Genomic DNA, 20,655 nt, shown 5'->3' on the forward strand with positions numbered 1-20,655 from the left:
AGAATAATGTCTGGAGGGTTAAAATGAGGCCCCACAAGGGTGTGTGCTCAGCCCCCTCCTGTACTCACTCTTCACCCATGACTGCGTGGCCATGCACGCCTCCAACTCAATCATCAAGTTTGCAGACAACACAACAGTAGTATGCTTGATTACCAACAACGACGAGACAGCCTACAGGGAGGAGGTGAGGGCTCTCGAAGTGTCATGTCAGGAAAATAAACTCACTCAACATCAACAAAACAAAGGAGATGATCGTGGACTTCAGGAAACAGAGGGAGCACCTCCCTATCCACATCGATGGGGCAGCAGTGGAGAAGGTGGAACGTTTTAAGTTCCTCGGCGTACACATCACGGACAAGCTGAAATGGTCCACCCACACAGACAGTGTGCTGAAGAAAGCGCGACAGCGCCTCTTTAACCTCAGGAGGCTGAAGAAATTTGATTTGGCACCTAAAACCCTCACAAACTTTTACAGATGCACAACTGAGAGCATCCTGTCGGGCTGTATCACTGCCTGGTATGGCAACTGCACCGCCAACAATCACAGGGCTCTCCAGAGGGTGGTGCGGTCTGCACAATGCATCACCAGGGGTAAACTACCTGCCCTCCAGGACATCTACAGCACGCGATGTCACAGGAAGGCCAAAAAGATCATCAAGGACAATAACCACCCGAGCCACTGCCTGTTCACCCCACTACCATCCATCCAAAAGGCGAGGTCAGTACAGGTGCATCAAAGCTGGGACCAAGAGACTGAAAAACAACTTCTATCTCAAAGCCATCAGACTGTTAAACAGACATCACTAGCACAGAGAGGCTGCTGCCTACATACAGACTTGAAATCATTTGCCACTTTAATAAATGGAACATTAGTCACTTTATTAATGCCACTTTAATAGTGTTTACATATCTTGCATGACTCACTGTTTTTATACTATCTATAGCATCTTAGCTTATGCCGCTCTGTCATTGCTCATCCAGATATTATATTTATATATTCTTATTCCATTCCTTTACTTAGATTTGTGTGTATTAGGTATCTGTTGTGAAATTATTCAATATTACTTGTTAGATATTGCTGCACTGTCGGAACTAGAAGCATTTCGCTACACTCGCAATAACATCTGCTAACCATGTGTATATGCCCAATAAAATGTGATTTGATTTGAAATCCAAAAACATTCAATTTTGCTCACAGCATTATTTATATCACCTCCCCTGTCTGATATCTTGACTTTTCTAGGCCTGAAAATATAAAGGTAGAAATGTCATGTTTTTGGTCATTAAAATGTACTGCGACTGGATAATCCCTGTCATTTCTCCTGATAGTACCCGCAAAACAACAGTCTCAACATCAACAGTGAAGAGGCGACTCCGAGATGCTGGCCTTCTAGGCAGAGTTGCAAAGAAAAAGCCATATCTCAGACTGGACAATAAAAAGAGAAGATTAAAATGGGCAAAAGAACACAGACACTGGACACAGGAACTCTGCTTAGAAGGCTAGCATCCCAGAGTCGCATCTTCACTGTTGATGTTGAGACTGGTGTTTTGTGGATACTATTTAACTTTTTAGAGATAGGGGGCAGCATTTTCACTTTGGATGAATAGCGTGCCCAGAGTGAACTGCCTCCTACTCTGTCCCAGATGCTAATATATGCATAATATTATTACTATTGGATAGAAAACACTCTGATGTTTCTAAAACTGTTTGAATTATGTCTGTGAGTGTAACAGAACTCATATGGCAGGCAAACTTCCAAACAGGAAGTGGAAATTCTGAGGCTGGTCGATTTTCAACTCATCGCCTATTGAAATCCCAGTGGAATATGGATCTGTTTGCACTTCCTACGCCTTCCACTAGATGTCAACAGTCTGTAGTCTACTGTGATGTGGGGCCGGATGGGAGCTGTTTCAGTCAGTGGTCTGGCAGAGTGCCAGTTCCTGGTCATGCGCATTCCACATGATATCGACTTGCGTTCCAGTACTTCTAGAGACACAAAAGAATTCTCCGGTTGGAACGTTATTGGATATTTATGATAACAACATCCTGAAGATTGATTCTCTACTTAGTTTGACAAGTTTATTCGACCTGTAATATAACTTTTTTAAGTTTTCTTCCGAGTTCGCCTGGATCTGTGCGAGCGTTTGGACATGTGTACTAAACGTGCTAGCAAAAGTAGCTACTTGGACATAAATAATTGACATTATCGAACAAAACAACAATTTATTGTGGAACTAGGATTCCTGGGAGTGCATTCTGATGAAGATCATCAAAGGTAAGGAAATATTTATGATGTAATTTCGTATTTCTGTTGACTCCAACATGGCGGAGAAATGTTGTTTATATCTGAGCGCCTTTTCAGATTATTGCATGGTGTGCGTTTTCCGTAAAGTTTAAAAAAAAATCTGACACAGCGGTTGCATTAAGAACAAGTGTATTTTTATTTCTATGTAAAACTGGTGGTGAACATTACTGAGTGTTCTTTAGCTCTAGTGGGTCTTTTTTGTAACAGTTCATCTCGTGTTTTCCCTAGTGCCATATTATGAGCTTCATTCACTGACAGTTCATCCACTGCCTCTTATTAGAAACCTATTGCGCATCTCCTCTGCTTTTCCTAGATAGGTCTCTGTGGAGTGGCATTGAAAAAACGGACTTCTTGGAAGTCCTCTTTTTAATGGCTCTGGGTGGTCTGTTTATTTTCTGTACAGAGTTGTAAATAGGTTCTATTTGATTTCTCAATCCACATATCTAGGTAATAAACACATTTAGTGTCACATTTAATAGTGAATTTTTAGATTAGGGTCAATGTCATTAAGTAATGTCATAAAGTCTGACAGCTCTTTTCCCGTTCCTACTCATATGCAAAATGTGTCGTCAATATATCGATACCACTTCAGGATTTTATTCAAGAATGGATTTCCATTGTTAACAAAACATTCTTCAAATAGACCCATATAAAGCTTAGCATAGTTTGGAGTGAATGTGGAACCCGTTGATGTTGCATTCGTATGGAGGTAGTATTCATCATCAAACCTGAAATAGTTACACATCAAAACATATTCAGCCAGCTCTAGAATAAAGTTTGTTGGTGGGTATTCGTTAGTATCTCGGTCTCTCAGGTAGTGAGCTAGGGCTGCCAACCCTCCCGTGTGGGGAATGCTGTTGTAAAGACTCAACATCTAATGTGACCAAAATACAATCTTCTGTTAATCCCGTCATTGGTGAGATCTTGATTTTAAAGTCTATATAGTCTTTCACATCTGATGGCAATGCGTGCACATGAGATTTAATAAAAAGTTTACAAAGTTCGACAATGGCCTATTCCTGTGACCGCTGGTCTCCCTGGATAATTGCCTTGTGTTTTAAGTTTGTGTCATTTAGGCAAAATGTACAGGAATGGACATATGGCACATTTGCCTCAAAGGTATTTATATTCAGGTTTTGAGATAAGGTTGTTTAATAGGACTTGCTCCAGATTTGAGATAATATCTCTTTGGAACACCTGTATTTGTATTTGTTATGGATCCCCATTAGCGGCTGCCAAGGCAGCAGGTCCAGCAAAATTATGGCAGTTATACATTTAAAATAACATTACAGTACATTTACAACAGATTTCAGTGTGCCCTCAGTCCCCTGCTCTACCACCACATATCTACAACACAATGTTATCGTGTGTTTGTATGCATGTGCATGTGCCTGTGCCCATGTTTGTGTTGCTTCACAGTCCCGCTGTTCCATAAGGTGTATTTTTATATTTTGTATCTAATTTTACTGCTTGCATGAGTTACTTGATGTGGAATTGAGTTCCATGTAGTCATGGTTCTATGTAGTACTGTGCACCTCCCGTGGTCTGTTCTGGACTTGTGGATTCTGAAGAGACCTCTGATGGCATGTCTTGTATGCCTTGGCATGTCTTGTATTCCTTGGTATTCATGAATGTCCGAGCTGTGTGCCAGCAGTTCAAACAGACAGAGATTAACATTCATGTTAGCTCTCTGTGTACATCCAAGGGCCAGCCATGCTGCCCTGTTCTGAGCCTATTACAAATTCCCTCTTTGTCGCACCTGACCACACGACTGAACAGTAGTCCAGGTGCGACAAAACTAGGGCCTGTAGGACCTGCGTTGTTGATAGTGCTGTTAAGAATGCAGAGCAGAGCTTTATTATGGACAAACTTCTCCTCATCCTAGCTACTGTTGTATCAATATGTTTTGGCAATGACAGTCTTGGAGAAACCCAATCCAGGGTTTCTCCAAGCAGTTTAGTCTCCTCAAGTTGCTCAATTTTCACATTATTCATTACAATATTTAGTTGAGGTTTAGGGTTTAGTGAATGATTTGTCCCAAATACAATGCTTTCAGTTTTTGAAATATTTAGGACTACCTTATTCCTTGCCACCCATTATGAAACTAATTGCAGCTCTTTGTTAAGTGTTGCAATTAGTTTCAGTTTCTGTGGTAGCTGACGTGTATAGTGTGGAGTCATCTGCATACGTAGACACACTGGCTTTACTCAAACCCAGAGGCATGTCATTAGTAAAGATTGAAAAAGTAAGGGGCCTAGACAGCTGCCCTGGCGAATTCCTGATTTTACCTGGATTTTGTTGGAGGCTTCTATTAAAGAACACCCTATGTGTTCTGTTAGACAGGTAACTCTTTATCCACAATATAGCAGGGGGTGTAAAGCCATAACACATACGTTTTTCTAGCAACAGACTATGATCGATAATGTCAAAAGCCACAATGAAGTCTAACAAAACAGCCCCCACAATCCTTTTATCATTAATTTCTCTCAGCCAATCATCAGTCATTTGTGTAAGTGCTGTCCTTGTTGAATGTCCTTCCCTATAAGCGTGCTGAAAGTCTGTTGTCAATTTGTTTACTGTGAAATAGCATTGTATCTGTTCAAACACAATTCTTTCCAGAAGTTTACAAAGGCTTGGCTATTTGAGCCAGTAAAAGGGGGCTTTACTATCTTCAAGTAGGATATTAACTTTTGCTTCCCTCCAGGCCTGAGGAATCACACTTTCTAGTATGGTTAAATTGAAGATATGGCAAATATCTAGGAGTGTCAAATCTCGTCCGCTATTATCCTCAGTAAATTTCCATCCAAATTGTCAGACCTATCATTGTTGATAGAAATTAAAACAAATTTCACCTCTTCCACAATTATTTAACAGAATTCAAAATTACATAGCTTGTCTTTCATAATTTGGTCAGATATACAGTACCAGTCAAGACCTACTCATTCAAGGGTGTTTCTTTATTGTTACTATTTTCTACATTGTAGAATAATAGTGAAGACATCAAAATGATGAAATAACACATATGGAATCATGTAGTAAGTAAAGTGTTAAACAAATCCAAATATATTTTATATTTCTTCAAGGTAGCCACCCTTTGCCTTGACGACCATTGTCCATTGCTGTTCTGGCTTGTGTTTATTGCCTTATTTCACTGTAGAGCCTCTAGCCCTGCTCATTATGCCTTCTCCAACCTTTCAGTTCCACCACCCACACATGCGATGACATCACCTGATTTTAATGATGTTTCTAGAGACAATATCCCTCTCATCATCACTCAATACCTAGGTTTACCTCCACTGTATTCACATCCTACCATACCCTTGTCTGTACATTATACCTTGAAGCTATTTTATCGCAACCCAGAAACCTCCTTTTACTCTCTGTTCTGGACGTTCTAGACGGCCAATTCTCATAGCTTTTAGCTTTTAGCCGTACCCTTACCCTACTCCTCCTCTGTTCCTCTGGTGATGTAGAGGTGAATCCAGGCCCTGCAGTGCCTAGCTCCACTCCTATTTCCCAAACACTTCAGCGAGCAGGCCTTTCTAATCGACCTGGACGGGGTATCCTGGAAGGATATTGATCTCATCCCGTCAGTAGAGGATGCCTGTTTATTTTTTTTAAATGCCTTCCTCACCATCTTAAATAAGCATGCCCTATTCAATAAATTTAGAACCAGGAACAGATATAGCCCTTGGTTCTCTCCAGACCTGACTGCCCTTAACCAACACAAAAACATCCTATGGCGTTCTGCATTAGCATCGAACAGCCCCCGTGATATGTAACTTTTCAGGGAAGCTAGAAACCAATATACACAGGTAGTTAGAAAAGCCAAGGTTAGCTTTTTCAAGCAGAAATTCGCTTCCTGCAACACAAACTCAAAAAAGTTCTGGGACACGGTAAACTCCATGGAGAATAAGAACACCTCCTCCCAGCTGCCCACTGCACTGCGGACAGGAAACACTGTCACCACCGATAAATCCACTATTATTGACAATTTCAATAAGCATTTTTCTACGGCTGGCCATGCTTTCCACCTGGCTACCCCTACCCCGGTCAACAGCACTGCACCCCCCACAGCAACTCGCCCAAGCCTTTCCCATTTCTCCTTCTCCCAAATCCAGTCAGCTGATGTTCTGAAAGAGCTGCAACATCTGGACCTCTACAAATCAGCCGGGCTAGACAATCTGGACCTTCTCTTTCTAAAATGATCTGCCGAAATTGTTGCAACCCCTATTACTAGCCTGTTCAACCTCCCTTTCGTGTCGTCTGAGATTCCCAAAGATTGGAAAGCAGCTGCAGTCATCCCCCTCTTCAAAGGGGGAGACACTCTTGACCCAAACTGCTACAGACCTATATCTATCCTACCCTATCTTTCTAAGGTCTTCGAAAGCCAAGTCAACAAACAGATTACCGACCATTTCGAATCCCACCATACCTTCTCCGCTATGCAATCTGGTTTCAGAGCTGGTCATGGGTGCACCTCAGCCACGCTCAAGGTCCTAAACGATATCCTAACCACCATCGATAAGAAACAATACTGTGCAGCCGTATTCATTGACCTGGCCAAGGCTTTCGACTCTGTCAATCACCACATCCTCATCGGCAGACTCGATAGCCTTGGTTTCTCAAATGATTGCCTCGCCTGGTTCACCAACTACTTCTCTGATAGAGTTCAGTGTGTCAAATCGGAGGGCCTGTTGTCCAGGCCTCTGGCAGTCTCTATGGGGGTGCCACAGGGCTCAATTCTTGGACCGACTTTCTTCTCTGTATACATCAATGATGTCGCTCTTCCTGCTGGTGAGTCTCTGATCCACCTCTACGCAGATGACACCATTCTGTATACTTCTGGCCCTTCTTTGGACACTGTGTTAACAACCCTCCGGACGAGCTTCAATGCCATACAACTCTCCTTCCGTGGCCTCCAATTGCTCTTAAATACAAGTAAAACTAAATGCATGCTCTTCAACCGATCGCTGCCTGCACCTGCCCGCCCGTCCAACATCACTACTCTGGACGGTTCTGACTTAGGTATTTGTAGTTGTCCACATATTCTATGTGTCTGGTTAGACTGTAAACTCTCCTTCCAGACTCACATCAAACATCTCCAATCCAAAATTAAATGTAGAATTGGCTTCCTATTTCGCAACAAAGCATCCTTCACTCATGCTGCCAAACATACCCTTGTAACACTGACCATCCTACCGATCCTCGTCTTCGGCGATGTCATTTACAAAATAGCCTCCAATACCCTACTCAGCAAATTGGATGCAGTCTATCACAGTGCCATCCGTTTTGTCACCAAAGCCACATATACTACCCACCACTGCGACCTGGTGTCTCTCGTTGGCTGGCCCTCGCTTCATACTCGTCGCCAAACCCACTGGCTCCAGGTCATCTACAAGACCCTGCTAGGTAAAGTCCCCCCTTATCTCAGCTCGCTGGTCACCATAGCAGCACCCACCTGTAGCACGCGCTCCAGCAGGTATATCTCTCTGGTCACCCCCAAAACCAATTCATCCTTTGGCTGCCTCTCCTTCCAGTTCTCTGCTGTCTATGACTGGAATGAACTACAAAAATCTCTGAAACTGGAAACACTTATCTCCCTCACTAGCTTTAAGCACCAGCTGTCAGAGCAGCTCACAGATTACTGCACCTGTACATAGCCCATCTATAATTTAGCCCAAACAACTACCTCTCCCCCTACTGTATTTATTTATTTATTTTGCTCCTTTGCACCCCATTATTTATATATTTACTTTGCACATTCTTCCACTGCAAATCTACCATTCCGGTGTTTTACTTGCTATATTGTATTTACTTCGCCACCATGGCATTTTTTTTGCCTTTACCTCCCTTATCTCACCTCATTTGCTCACATTGTATATACTTATTTTTTCTACTGTATTATTGACTGTATGTTTGTTTTACTCCATGTGTCACTCTGTGTTGTTGTATGTGTCGAACTGCTTTGCTTTATCTTAGCCAGGTCGCAATTGTATATGAGAACTTGTTCTCAACTTGCCTACCTGTTAAATAAAGGTGAAATAAAAAAAAATGACAGCTTTGCACACTCTTGGCATTCTCTCAACCGGCTTCATGAGGTAGTCAGATTTAACTTTAGATTTAACTTTGGTTTAGAGATGTTTGATGTGAGTCTGGAAGGAGAGTTGTTAACCTCTTTGGGCTCAAGGGGCAGTATTGAGTAGCCAGGTAAAAGGTGCCCATTTCAAAAAGGCCTCGTACTCAATTCTTGCTCGTACAATATAGATATTATTATTACTATTGGATAGAAAACACTCTCTAGTTTCTAAAACCGTTTGAATTATATCTGTGGGTGAAACAGAACTCGACTTAGAGCAATTTTCCTATGTGTATGTAATAATGCAGAATTTTACTGGCTGTTCTGAGACCTGTGTATTAATTTGCCTGTCCTCTATTGGTTGAGATGCACTGCATACGCCTTCCCCTGGTTGTTAGCGAATAGGGAGACTTGAAATGGAGTTTCTACGCAGTTCAGAAAGTCTATAAATTGGTTGGAATCGAGGTGTCCACCCTTTTGGAACCTCGCGCTGACGCAGAGAGAGTCTTGGCATGTCTTTTTAGAAGCTCTGGTTTTAGCTCCTATATATATCCGGCTCTGTTTTTATTCGATATAGGCTTTAAAGACATCATAATCTTGTTATTTTAAACCGATTTATATCAGTTTATGTCAGTATATTGCGATTTTCGGGTATTTCACTTTGTGACGTTGTAGAAAATTGGGTATCTCTCTTTCGCATGCCATTGTTTACTGCTATGGAACAACATGGAAGAGGACGTTCTCCAACCCAGCAACGATTCTTTTGGACAAGGACACCCATCCCAAGATTCTGATGGAAGCTCAGCTAAAAGTAAGAACTATTTATGCTGATAATTCGTTGTTCTGTTGAAAAAAGTAAAATGCATAAGACGCCATTATTTGCAGTGTAGCCTCGCGTTATCGCACCCTGTATTGCACCCTGTATTGCGCAGTAAGGTTAATTTTATAAATGTAATTCAGCGATTGCATTAAGAACTAATTTGTCTTTCAATTGCTGTCCACCCTGTATTTTTTAGTCAAGTTTATGATTATTTATTGATTAGACTAGGTGACTCTCCAAGATGGCGCCCGACATTTTCTGGGCAGCTTGGCAACTTTTCTCATTGTATAAGCACGATTTGTGCCGCTAAATATGCACATTTTCGAACAAACTCCATATGCATTGTGTAATATGATGTTACAGGACTGTCATCTGAAGAATTCTGAGAAGGTTAGTGAAAATTAATATTTTTGGTGGTGAATACGTTATCGCTATGTTTGGCTGGAATCAATGCTGTTGTGTGGTTTGCTACTGTGCTAAGCTAATATAACGCTATATTGTGTTTTCGCTGTAAAACACTTAGAAAATCTGAAATATTGTCTGGATTCACAAGATCTGTGTCTTTCAATTGCTGTACGCTGTGTATTTTTAAGAAATGTTTTATGATGAGTAATTAGGTAATACACGTTGCTCTCTGTAGTTATTCTAGTCGAGTTGTGATGGTGGCTGCAATGGTAAACTATGATTTATACCTGAAATATGCACATTTTTCTAACAAAACCTATGCTATACAATAAATATGTTATCAGACTGTCATCTGATGGGGTTGTTTCTTGGTTAGTGGCTATTTATATCTTTATTTGGTCGAATTTGTGATAGCTACTGATGCAGTAAAAAACTGGTGGAGTAAAAAAAATGGTGTCTTTTGCTAACGTGGTTAGCTAATAGATTTACATATTTTGTCTTCCCTGTAAAACATTTAAAAAATCGGACATGTTGGCTGGATTCACAAGATGTGTACCTTTCATATGCTGTATTGGACTTGTTAATGTGTGAAAGTTAAATATTTAAAAAATATATATTTTGAATTTCGCGCCCTGCACTTTGAGCTGGCTGTTGTCATAAGTGTACCGGTGTCGGGCTTGCACGCCAAACAGGTTAAAAGTGAATTTGTGGAATTGATTTCCTTCGTAATGCTTTTGAGCCAATCAGTTGTATTGTGACGAGGTAGGGGTGGTATACAGAAGATAGTCCATATTATGGCAAGAACAGCTCAAATAAGCAAAGAGAAGCGACAGTCCATCTTTACTTTAAGACATGAAGGTCAGTCAATCCGGAAAATGTCAAGAACTTTGAAAGTTTCTTCAAGTGCAGTCGCACTAAAACCATCAAGGTCTATAATGAAACTGGCTCTCATGAGTACCGCCACAGGAAAGGAAGACCCAGGGTTACCTCTTCTACAGGGGATAAGTTCATTAGAGTTACCAGCCTCAGAAATTTCAGCCCAAATAAATGCGTCACAGAGTTCAATTAACAGACACATCTCAACATCAACTGTTCAGAGGAGACTGTGTGAATCAGGCCTTCATGGTCCAATTGATGCAAAGAAACCACTACCAACGAACGCCAATAAGAAGAAGACACTTGCTTGGGCCAAGAAACATGAGCAATGGATATTAGAATGGTGGAAATCTGTCCTTGGTCTGATGAGTCCAAATGTGAGATTTTTGGTTCCAACCGCCGTGTCTTTGTGATACGCAAAGTAGGTGAACAGATGATCTCCGCATGTGTGGTTCCCACCGTGAAACATGGAGGAGGTGGTGTGATGATGCTTGCTGGTGACACTGTCTGTGATTTATTTAGAATTCAAGGCACACTTATCCAGCATGGCTACCACAGCATTCTGGTTTCATTAAATCATTAAAGTAGTTGGCAATATCGGTAGTTTCTGTGATGAACGAGCTACCTGATTCAATGAATGATGGAGCGGAGTTCTTCCTCCAAAATTTCATTTAAGGTGCTCCAATTTTTTTTACTATCATGCTTTGTCATTTCTTTGTTTCATTGTGTAGTTTCTTCTTTTCAATAGTTTAGTCACATGATTTCTCAATTTGCAGTACGTTTGCCAATCGTTTGTACAGCCATACCAATTATCCATTTATTTTGCCTTATCCCTCTCAACCATACCATTTTGCGATTCCTCATCAATCCACAAGGATTTAACCGTTTTTACAGTCATTTTCTTAATGGGTGTATGCTTATTAGTAACTGGAATAAATGTGTCAAGTGCAGCATCTGGTTGCTCCTCATTACACACCACGGACCAACAAATATTCTTAACATTGATAACATAGGAATCACTACAAAATGTATTGTGGCAGATGGCAGGGAGAGGTGAGGGGAGGAAGATATCTTGCAGCCTGCTGGCTCCACCCCCGAGCCTTATATGGAGTTCCTGCCCCAACGAGGCAAGCCGGTGGATCATTAAGCCATTGAGTGTTTGGGGATGGAAGAGGAGGCTGCACAAAGAGGGGAAGGACCGAGAGGGAAACGCGTGTTATAGAGAGTGAGAAGTGTGAGAATTATCTGTACGATTACCCGTTGTGAACTGGTTACTGGTTGTTGTGGGAAGCTGAGATAGACCACCAGAATTGTTATGATAATGCTTATTCGAACTCAAACCCAGTCACAGAGAAACACAGCAAGCAGAGGTAAGGGTAAATCCAGAACTTTACTTAGTCTTGACAGAAACAAGGCAACCGCTAAACAAAACACAAGACCTAAGCAAGGATCCAGGCCAACAGAGGAACCTAAATAACCAGTCAACCAGGCGAACAGAGAGGGCAATCAAACACAGGTGAAACCAATAAGAAACAATCAGGGTAACCTAGAAACAAGGTAAGGGTGCCCTCCAGTGGTAACCTAAGGAAACACACTCAAAATAAAACAGAAACTGACAAGAATGGGCTTTAAGTGAGGCAGATGAACCTGTAGCCATATTACTTCAACAGTATTTAACAGGAGATCCTCTGTAAGCTTTACAGGAATGTGGTTCTGAATATAAACAGCCACACCTCCACCTTTGGCATTTCTGTCTTTACTGTAGATCTTATAGCCATGTATTTCTACCACTGTATCATCGAAGGAATTATCTAAGTGAGTGACAGAGATTGTCAGAATATGAATGTCATCTGTTACTAGCAAATTATTGATTTCATGAACCTTGTTTTTTAGCTACATATGTTAACATGGGCTATTTTTAACACTTTTCTGGGATCCTTGAATGTTGTTCTTGCTTTACTGGGAAGCTTAGCAGAGGTAGACATGCTTGGGTTATTTATGTTAGTGCAGGGTGAACTGCACACAGTGGACTTCCTGCTTGTGCACACCACCTCAGTCCTAACAGTATATATCTGGTTAATAGGCATCTGATTACTGCATACAATAGCTGTAGGATCAGCAGAGGCAGGATAGTGAGATGGACATAAATTAGGTTACTTACATTGTGTCTTCCAACGCCCTTGGATAATGTAAATTTGCTGAAGCATTATGACAACTCAGCGACACAATGGTAGGCATTAAATGAGCTGGGCTTGGGTCATTGATAAATCATTGTCTCAACGCAGCCTTATAATGTTGTGAAAGGATCCAAGAACCCACATTTTTGGGTTTGGGTGGATCCCATCCTCCTTATAATACAAGCTTTGTTTCCAGAAGGTATCAACATTTCAATAAATGTTAAAACCACAGAGCTGCAATAGTCTTGTAGACAGTTATGGAGGGCTAAAAGTCTGCTGAACCGTTCAATGTCATGATTTATGAAAGGCAGAGGGCCAGATATTATGTGGCGTTTGTTGGTGTCAAGTAGATACTCATTCAGTTCTTTAAAATCCATCTTCAGCTGTTCTGAGCTGCCCTTTATAATGTCATTTGACCCCAAGTGATCCATGGCAGTATCAGCCCCCGTTGACTGACACACAGCCTCAGGAAGCAACGTGGTGATATCCTGAACTTTTGCCATGGGAAGACACAAAGTCTTTGCCCCCGGTACAAATATATACCTCACCATTGAACTCCCTATCACAATAGCCAGAATGATCCTGCCTCTGCTGTGTCTCGAAGCTGATTGCGAGGCCAGAGCCACAGAACTCACCTGAGTAGAGGGCTGCTGCGTGCAGGCTGCAACAGCCAAACGGACAGAGCTCTGATCCAGAGACCACGGCCCAGCGGAGGGAGGCTGGGTGGTCCAAGCTGTGCCCAGGCGATTGATTGACTAGGACAGGGAGAGGTAGCTGGAGGGACATCCACAACCATGGAGGGAACACCCAAGTCCCCGGCAGAAGACAGCTGGTACAGGGGCTCAAAGCGATTTGAAAGTCTTAAGTCCGGACGCGGGGGAAGAAGGCAGGTGCGCCGACAACGATTCTTCTCCTTCTTTCTGGTTCCGACACGCATCCATTTAAGCTCACCTGGAGTCGAACAATGAGCAGCCATTTTCTGGTTCAACCTAGTAGAGGGGTGCAGTGGTGGAAATGTATCATAGTCCAGGAAGGTCCCATTATGATCCTCTTGGATGTTTTGACAGGAAGCATTTAAAGATGCCGATGGTCTAATGGAATCCTCAAGCCGCTTTGTCAAATAAAACATTTCTTCATGAAGAGTAATGATCTTTTCTTAATAAGCTGCATCAAGTTCAATAGATTTTTTGTATTTTTCATAGTCTAAAAGGACCACAGCACCCACCTTGTCTGCAGGTTTGATAAACAAAGATTAGTCTTTCATTTGTTCATTGAGTGCCTGCTCTTCTGTCCTGGTGAGGTTTTCGGAAAATGGTTAGTGTTTCTCATATATACAGGCACAACAATAGGTATTAACTGAGGAGTTGTTAACCATAGGACATAATTTGCTTTTGGGAATAAAATGAGTAAGAGTTATTTGTTGGGTCTCTAGGCTAGAAGCAGTATTTTGGGAAAACACATCTAAGTTCAATCTTTCTTCGTATCAAATGGTTTGTCTGTACAGAGGCCCTTAGATAAGACTGAGACTTGAGCGTCAGCGAGTTCTTTTTTTGGAGAGGTTAATTACCGCGTCCTGCTGTAGCTCCTAGTCCCCTCGATATGTAAAGCTTAATAAAGAACAGTGATACTAGCAAGAGCAGCATGCAGATTTCCCTTTTCTCTCATGTTCTTATGTATTATAAAATTGACTCCAAAATGGCACAATCCATTATTTACCATACATTTCTGTTGGGCAAAAAAATCTAAAATAAGGAAATAATCTGAAACACAACCAAAACTTACTGCAAATGCACCCAACAACTTTTTAGAGTCACAAGCTTGATGTAGTCAATGCGTGCCAGGAATATGGGATCAAATACAAAACTTTTGACTACTTTATTTATACAAATCTTTAGACGTGTCAATCATTTTGACACTCCTAAGCATATCGCTTATTGGCTGGGCGGACACTACACACACACACACACGCATGCCACACACACACAGTGCAGGATATTCATCTAAAGTGGCTCTGTAGTCCTCTGACTCTACGAAGACAGTTACAGGGAAGACTCGTGATTCGGTGTCAAAATGCTGTTGAGGGCCCCCCTACATTTTCCCCGTGTACCCCAAGTATTTATCTGTGTGAGAGAGACTGTGTGTGAGTGAAGGATTCACTTTTCTGTTTTTGAAAGTATTTTCTGATTATATTTAACTGATAGAGATAGAGGATGACAGTGAGGAACGATAGAGATTGTGACAAAGGGCCTTATGCCAGATTCAAACCTATGCCGTCACTGTAGACGCGTGTGCTGGACGCTGCAGCATTACCGCTAGACCAGCAAAGCATGATGACTCACTGTTCTATATGAAGCCGTTGTTGTTGCCATTGTGTGATTGACAATAGTGTGTCATTTTCTGCTTAGCTGTCTTGGAGTCTGTCTCAATGGACAAGTTCATCCCAGAGTCGCCTCAGAACAGCGAATCAGGAGAAGTCTCTCCCTGCCGCTCCCCCTCCACCCCACGACACTTCCGCTACAGACAGCCTGGAGGTAAATGTGTGTGCGTGTTTGTGTGTCAGACCTGAGACAACTACGGTTTAAACTGTGCTTCGTGGAAAGTAACTATTTGGGGGGGACAAATAGTTAACTATTTGAATACAGATCCCCAAATATGACAACGTTTTTTAACTATTTGAATACAAATCTCAGAAAGTGATTACTTTTCGGGAAACTATTGGATTTGCTGCCTTCAACTAATGGCAGGGCAGTATCTGGAATTGTATGTTGAAGATAGAAATAGAATAAATAGCAAACACAATCTCCTATAATATTCCAATCTGTATGACAGTCATATTTGATCTACACAATACTTTTTGGAACATTCTATATTTAACCTTTATTTAACTAGGCAAATCAGTTAGGAACAAATTCTTATTTACAATAATGACCTAGGCACAGTGGGTTAACTGCCTTGTTCAGGGGCAGAACGACAGATTTTTACCTTGTCAGCTTGGGGATTTTATCCACCAAACTTTGATTACAGGCCCAACACTCTAACCACTAGGCTACCTGCCGCCCAATTCTCCTGAATGTCCATTTCCCCAGATGTGTACATAATAAATTCAAACCGATTATATTTTGTACAGATTAGTATCAAATTTTATTTGTCACATGCGCCGAATACAACAGGTGTAGACCATACAGTGAAATGCTTACTGTTATTTTACTGCTGCTCTTTAACCATTTGTTTTTTTATTTAAGTGTTTTACTTATCTGTTTCTTACTTAACACTTATTTTTCTTAGAACTGCATTGTTGGTTAAGGGCTTTACAAGAGCAGGAGTAAAATAACATTAGCGAGGCTATATACAGGGGGTACCGGTACAGAGTCAATATGTGGGGGGCACAGGTTAGTCGAGGTAATTGAGGTAATATGTAGATGTAGGCAGAGCTAAAGTGACTATGCATAGATAATAACCAGAGAGTAACAGCAACGTAAAGGGAAGGGGGTAGCCATTTGATTAGCTGTTCAGAAATCTTATGGCTTAGGGGTAGAAGCTGATAAGTAGCCTTTAGGACCTAGACTTGGCGCTCCGGTACCGGTGTGTTTGGACCATGATAGTTTGTTAGTGATGTGGACACCAAGGAACTTGAAGCTCTCAACCTGCTCCACTACAGCCTTGTTGATGAGAATGGGGGCGGGCTCGGTCCTCCTTTTCCTGTAGTCCACAATCATCTCCTTTCTCTTGATCACGTTGAGGGAGAGGTTAGTGTCCTGGCACCACACGGCCAGGTCTCTGACCTCCTTCCTATAGGCTGTCTCATCGTTGTCGGTGATCAGGCCTACCACTGCTTTGTCATCGGCAATCTTAATGATGGTGTTGGAGTCGTGCCTGGCCATGCAGTCATGGGTGAAGAGGGAGTACAGGAGGGGACTGAGCACGCAACCCTGAGGGGCCCCCGTGTTGAGGATTAGCGTGGCAGATGTGTTGTTACCTACTCTTACCACCTGGGGGCAGCCCATCAGGAAGTCCAGGATCAAGTTGCAGAGGGAGGTGTTTAGTCCCAGGGTCCTTAGCTTAGTGATGAGCTTTGAGGGCACTATCGTGTTGAATGCTGAACTATAGTCAATGAATAGCATTCTCGGGTAGGTGTTCCTTTTCTGTGGACCTATTGGGGCTGTAAGCAAATTGAAGTGGGTCTACAGTCGTGGCCAAAAGTTTTGAGAATGACACAAATATTAATTTCCACAAAGTTTCTGCTTCAGTGTCTTTAGATATTTTTGTCAGATGTTAGTATGGAATACTGAAGTATAATTCCAAGCATTTCATAAGTGTCAAAGGCTTTTATTGACAATTACATGAAGTTGAGGCAAAGAGTCAATATTTGCAGTGTTGACCCTTCTTTTTCAAGACCTCTGCAATCCGCCTTGGCATAATGTCAATTAACTTCTGGGCCACATCCTGACTGATGGCAGCCCATTCTTGCATAATCAATGCTTGGAGTTTGTCAGAATTTGTGTGTTTTTGTTTGTCCACCCGCCTCTTGAGAATTGACCACAAGTTCTCAATGGGATTAAGGTCTGGGGAGTTTCCTGGCCATGGACCCAAAATATCAATGTTTTGTTCCACGAGCCACTTAGTTATCCTCCAAAAGGTGCTCCATCATGCTGGAAGAGGCATTGTTCATCACCAAACTGTTCCTGGATGGTTGGGAGAAGTTGCTCTCTGAGGATGTGTTGGTACCATTCTTTATTCATGGCTGTGTTCTTAGGCAAAATTGTGAGTGAGCCCACTCCCTTGGCTGAGAAGCAACCCCACACATGAATGGTCTCATTATGCTTTACTGTTGGCATGACACAGGACTGATGGTAGCGCTCACCTTGTCTTCTCCGGACAAGATTTTTCCCGGATGCCCCAAACAATCGGAAAGGGGATTCATCAGAGACAATGACTTTACCTCAGCCCTCAGCATTCCAATCCTTGTACCTTTTGCAGAATATCAGTCTGTCCCTGATGTTTTTCCTGAAGAGAAGTGGCTTCTTTGCTGCCCTTCTTGACACCAGGCCATCCTCCAAAAGTCTTTGCCTCACTATGCGTGCAGATGCACTCACACCTGCCTGCTGCCATTCCTGAGCAAGCTCTGTACTGGTGGTGCCCCAATCCCGCAGCTGAATCAACTTTAGGAGACAGTCCTGGCGCTTGCGCGCCCTGAAGCCTTCTTCACAATAATTGAACCGCTCTCCTTGAAGTTCTTGATGATCCGATAAATGGTTGATTTAGGTGCAATCTTGCTGGCAGCAATATCCTTGCCTGTGAAGCCCTTTTTGTGTAAAGCAATGATGACGGCATGTGTTTCCTTGCAGGTAACCATGATTGACAGAGGAAGAACAATGATTCCAAGCACCACCCTCCTTTTGAAGCTTCATGTCTGTTATTCGAACTCAATCAGCATGACAGAGTGATCTCCAGCCTTGTCCTCGTCAACACTCACACCTGTGTTAACGAGAGAATCACTGACATGATGTCAGCTGGACCTATTGTGGCAGGGCTGATATTTTTGGGGGATTCAGTTCATTTGCATGGCAAAGAGGGACTTTGCAATTCATCTGATCACTCTTCATAACATTCTGGAGTATATGCAAATTGCCATCATACAAACTGAGGCAGCAGACTTTGTGAAAATTAATATTTGTGTCATTCTCAAAACTTTTGGCCACGACTGTAGGGTGACAGGTAAGGTGGAGGTGATAAGATCCTTTGATATGATCCTTGAATAGCCTCTCAAAGCACTTCATGATGACAGCTGTGAGTGCTACGGGGCGATAGTCGTTTAGTTCAGTCACCTTTGCCTTCTTTGGTACAGGAACAATGGTGGCTATCTTGAAGCAAGTGGGGACCGCAGACTGGGATAGGAAGATATTGAATATGTCCGTAAACACACCAGCCAGATGGTCTGCGCATGCTCTGAGGACACGGCTAGGGATGCCTTCTGGGCCTGCAGCCTTGCGAGGGTTAACACGTTTAAATATCTTACTCATGTCGGCCACGGAGAAGGAGAGCCCACAGTCCTTGGTAGTGGCCGTGTTGGTGGCACTGTATTATCCTCAAAGCGGGCAAAGAAGGTGTTTATTTTGTCTGGAAACAGAACGTCAGTGTCCGTGACGTGGCTGATTTTCTTTTTGTAGTCCGTGATTGTCTGTAGACCGTGCCACATATGTCTCGTGTCTGAGCTGTTGAATTGAGTCTCCACTTTGTCTCTATACTGACATTTTGCTTGTTTGATTGCCTTGCAGAGAGAATAAGTACACTGTTTGTTTTCGGCCATATTCCCAGTGACCTTTCCATGGTTAAATGCGGTGGTACGTGCTTTAAGTTTTGCGCGAATGCTTCCATCTATCCATGGTTTCTGGTTAAGGTAGGTTTTAATAGTCATAGTGGGTACATTATCTCCTATGCACTTCCTTATAAACTCACTCACCGAATCAGCGTATACGTCAATATTATTCTCTGAGGCTACCCAGAACCTGTACCAGTCTGTGTGATCAAAACAATGTTGAAGAGTGGAATCCGATTGGTCAGACCAGCATTGAATAGTTCTTAGCACGGGTACATCCTGTTTGAGTTTCTGCCTATAGGAAGGTAGGAGCAAAATGGAATCGTGGTCAGATTTGCCCCAAGGCAGGGTGGGGGGAGGGCCTTGTATGCATCGCAGAAGTTAGAGTAGCAGTGATCCAGAATTTTGCCAGCGCGAGTACTGCAGTCAATATTCTGGTAGAATTTAGATAACCTTGTTCTCAAATTTGCTTTGTTAAAATTCCCAGCGACTATAAATGCAGCCTTAGGATATATGGTTTCCAGTTTGCATAAAGTCCAGTGAAGTTCCTTGAGGGCCGTCGTGGTATCGGCTTGAGGGGTGAAATACACGGCTGTGACAATAACCGAGGAGAATTCTCTTGAGAGATAATACGGTCGGCATTTGATTGTGAGGAATTCTAGGTCAGGTGAACGAAAGGACTTGAGTTCCTGTATGTTGTTACATTTACACCATGAGTCGTTAATCATGAAACACACACCCCCGCCCTTCTTCTTCCCGGAGAGAAGTTTATTCCTGTCGGCGCGGCGTACAAAGAATCCAGGAGGCTGTATCGATTCCGAAAGCATATCCCGAGAGAACCATGTTTCCGTGAAACAGAGTATGTTACAATCCCTGATGTCTTCCCTCTTCGGGATAGTCGTATTCCTGGTCGTAGCGCTGGAAGTTGACACCGCTCTCATATCTAATAGTTCTTCCCGGCTGTGTGTAATAACCCTGAAGATATTCTGGGATAACAATGTAAGAAATAATACATAAAAAAACGAAATACTGCAAAGTTTCCTAAGGACTAGAAGCGAGGCAACCCTCTCTGTCGGCGCCATTTTCTACTTCCTGAGCGCTCTTGAGCAGGTTTTCATTGAGATTCTCTTTGTACTTTGCTTCGTTTATCTTTCCCTTGATGCTGACTAGTCTTCCAGTCCCTGTCGCTGAAAACCACCCCCACAGCATGATGTTGCCACCACCATGTTTCACCGTAGAGATGGTATTGGCCAGGTGATGAGAGGTGCCTGTTTTTTTCCAGACGTGACGCTTGGCATTAAGGCCAGAGAGTTCAATCTTGGTTTCATCAGCCCAGAGAATCTTGTTTCTCATGGTCTGAGAGTCGTTTAGGTTCCTTTTGGCAAACTCCAAGCACGCTGTCATGTGCCTTTTACTGAGGAGTGGCTTCCGTCTGGCCACTCCACCATAAAGGCCTGATTGTTGGAGTGTTACAGAGATGGTGGTCCTTCTGGAAGGTTCTCCCATCTCCACAGAGGAACTCTAGAGCTCTGTCAGAGTGACCGTCGGGTTCTTGGTCATCTGCCTCTTCTCCCCTGAATTCTCAGATAATTCCTTCGACCTCATTGCTCGGTGTTTGCTCTGATATGCACTGTCAACTGTGGGACCTTATGTAGACAGGCGTGTGCCTTTCCAAG

The 20,655-nt window shown here is 42.6% G+C and overlaps 1 protein-coding gene across 1 annotated transcript in view; it reads left to right on the forward strand.

Moving 5' to 3' along the window:
- Window positions 1–20,655, forward strand: part of rasgrf2b (Ras protein-specific guanine nucleotide-releasing factor 2b) — a 247,634-nt gene that overhangs the window by 151,282 nt on the left and 75,697 nt on the right. Inside the window, exon 18 of the mRNA XM_038988743.1 lies at window positions 15,069–15,194. Coding sequence (XP_038844671.1) covers window positions 15,069–15,194 — 126 coding nt within the window. The remainder of the gene's footprint in view (window positions 1–15,068; window positions 15,195–20,655) is intronic.

This window comes from Salvelinus namaycush, chromosome 1 (genome assembly GCF_016432855.1).
Source record: "Salvelinus namaycush isolate Seneca chromosome 1, SaNama_1.0, whole genome shotgun sequence".
NCBI classification, from domain to species: Eukaryota; Metazoa; Chordata; class Actinopteri; order Salmoniformes; family Salmonidae; genus Salvelinus; species Salvelinus namaycush.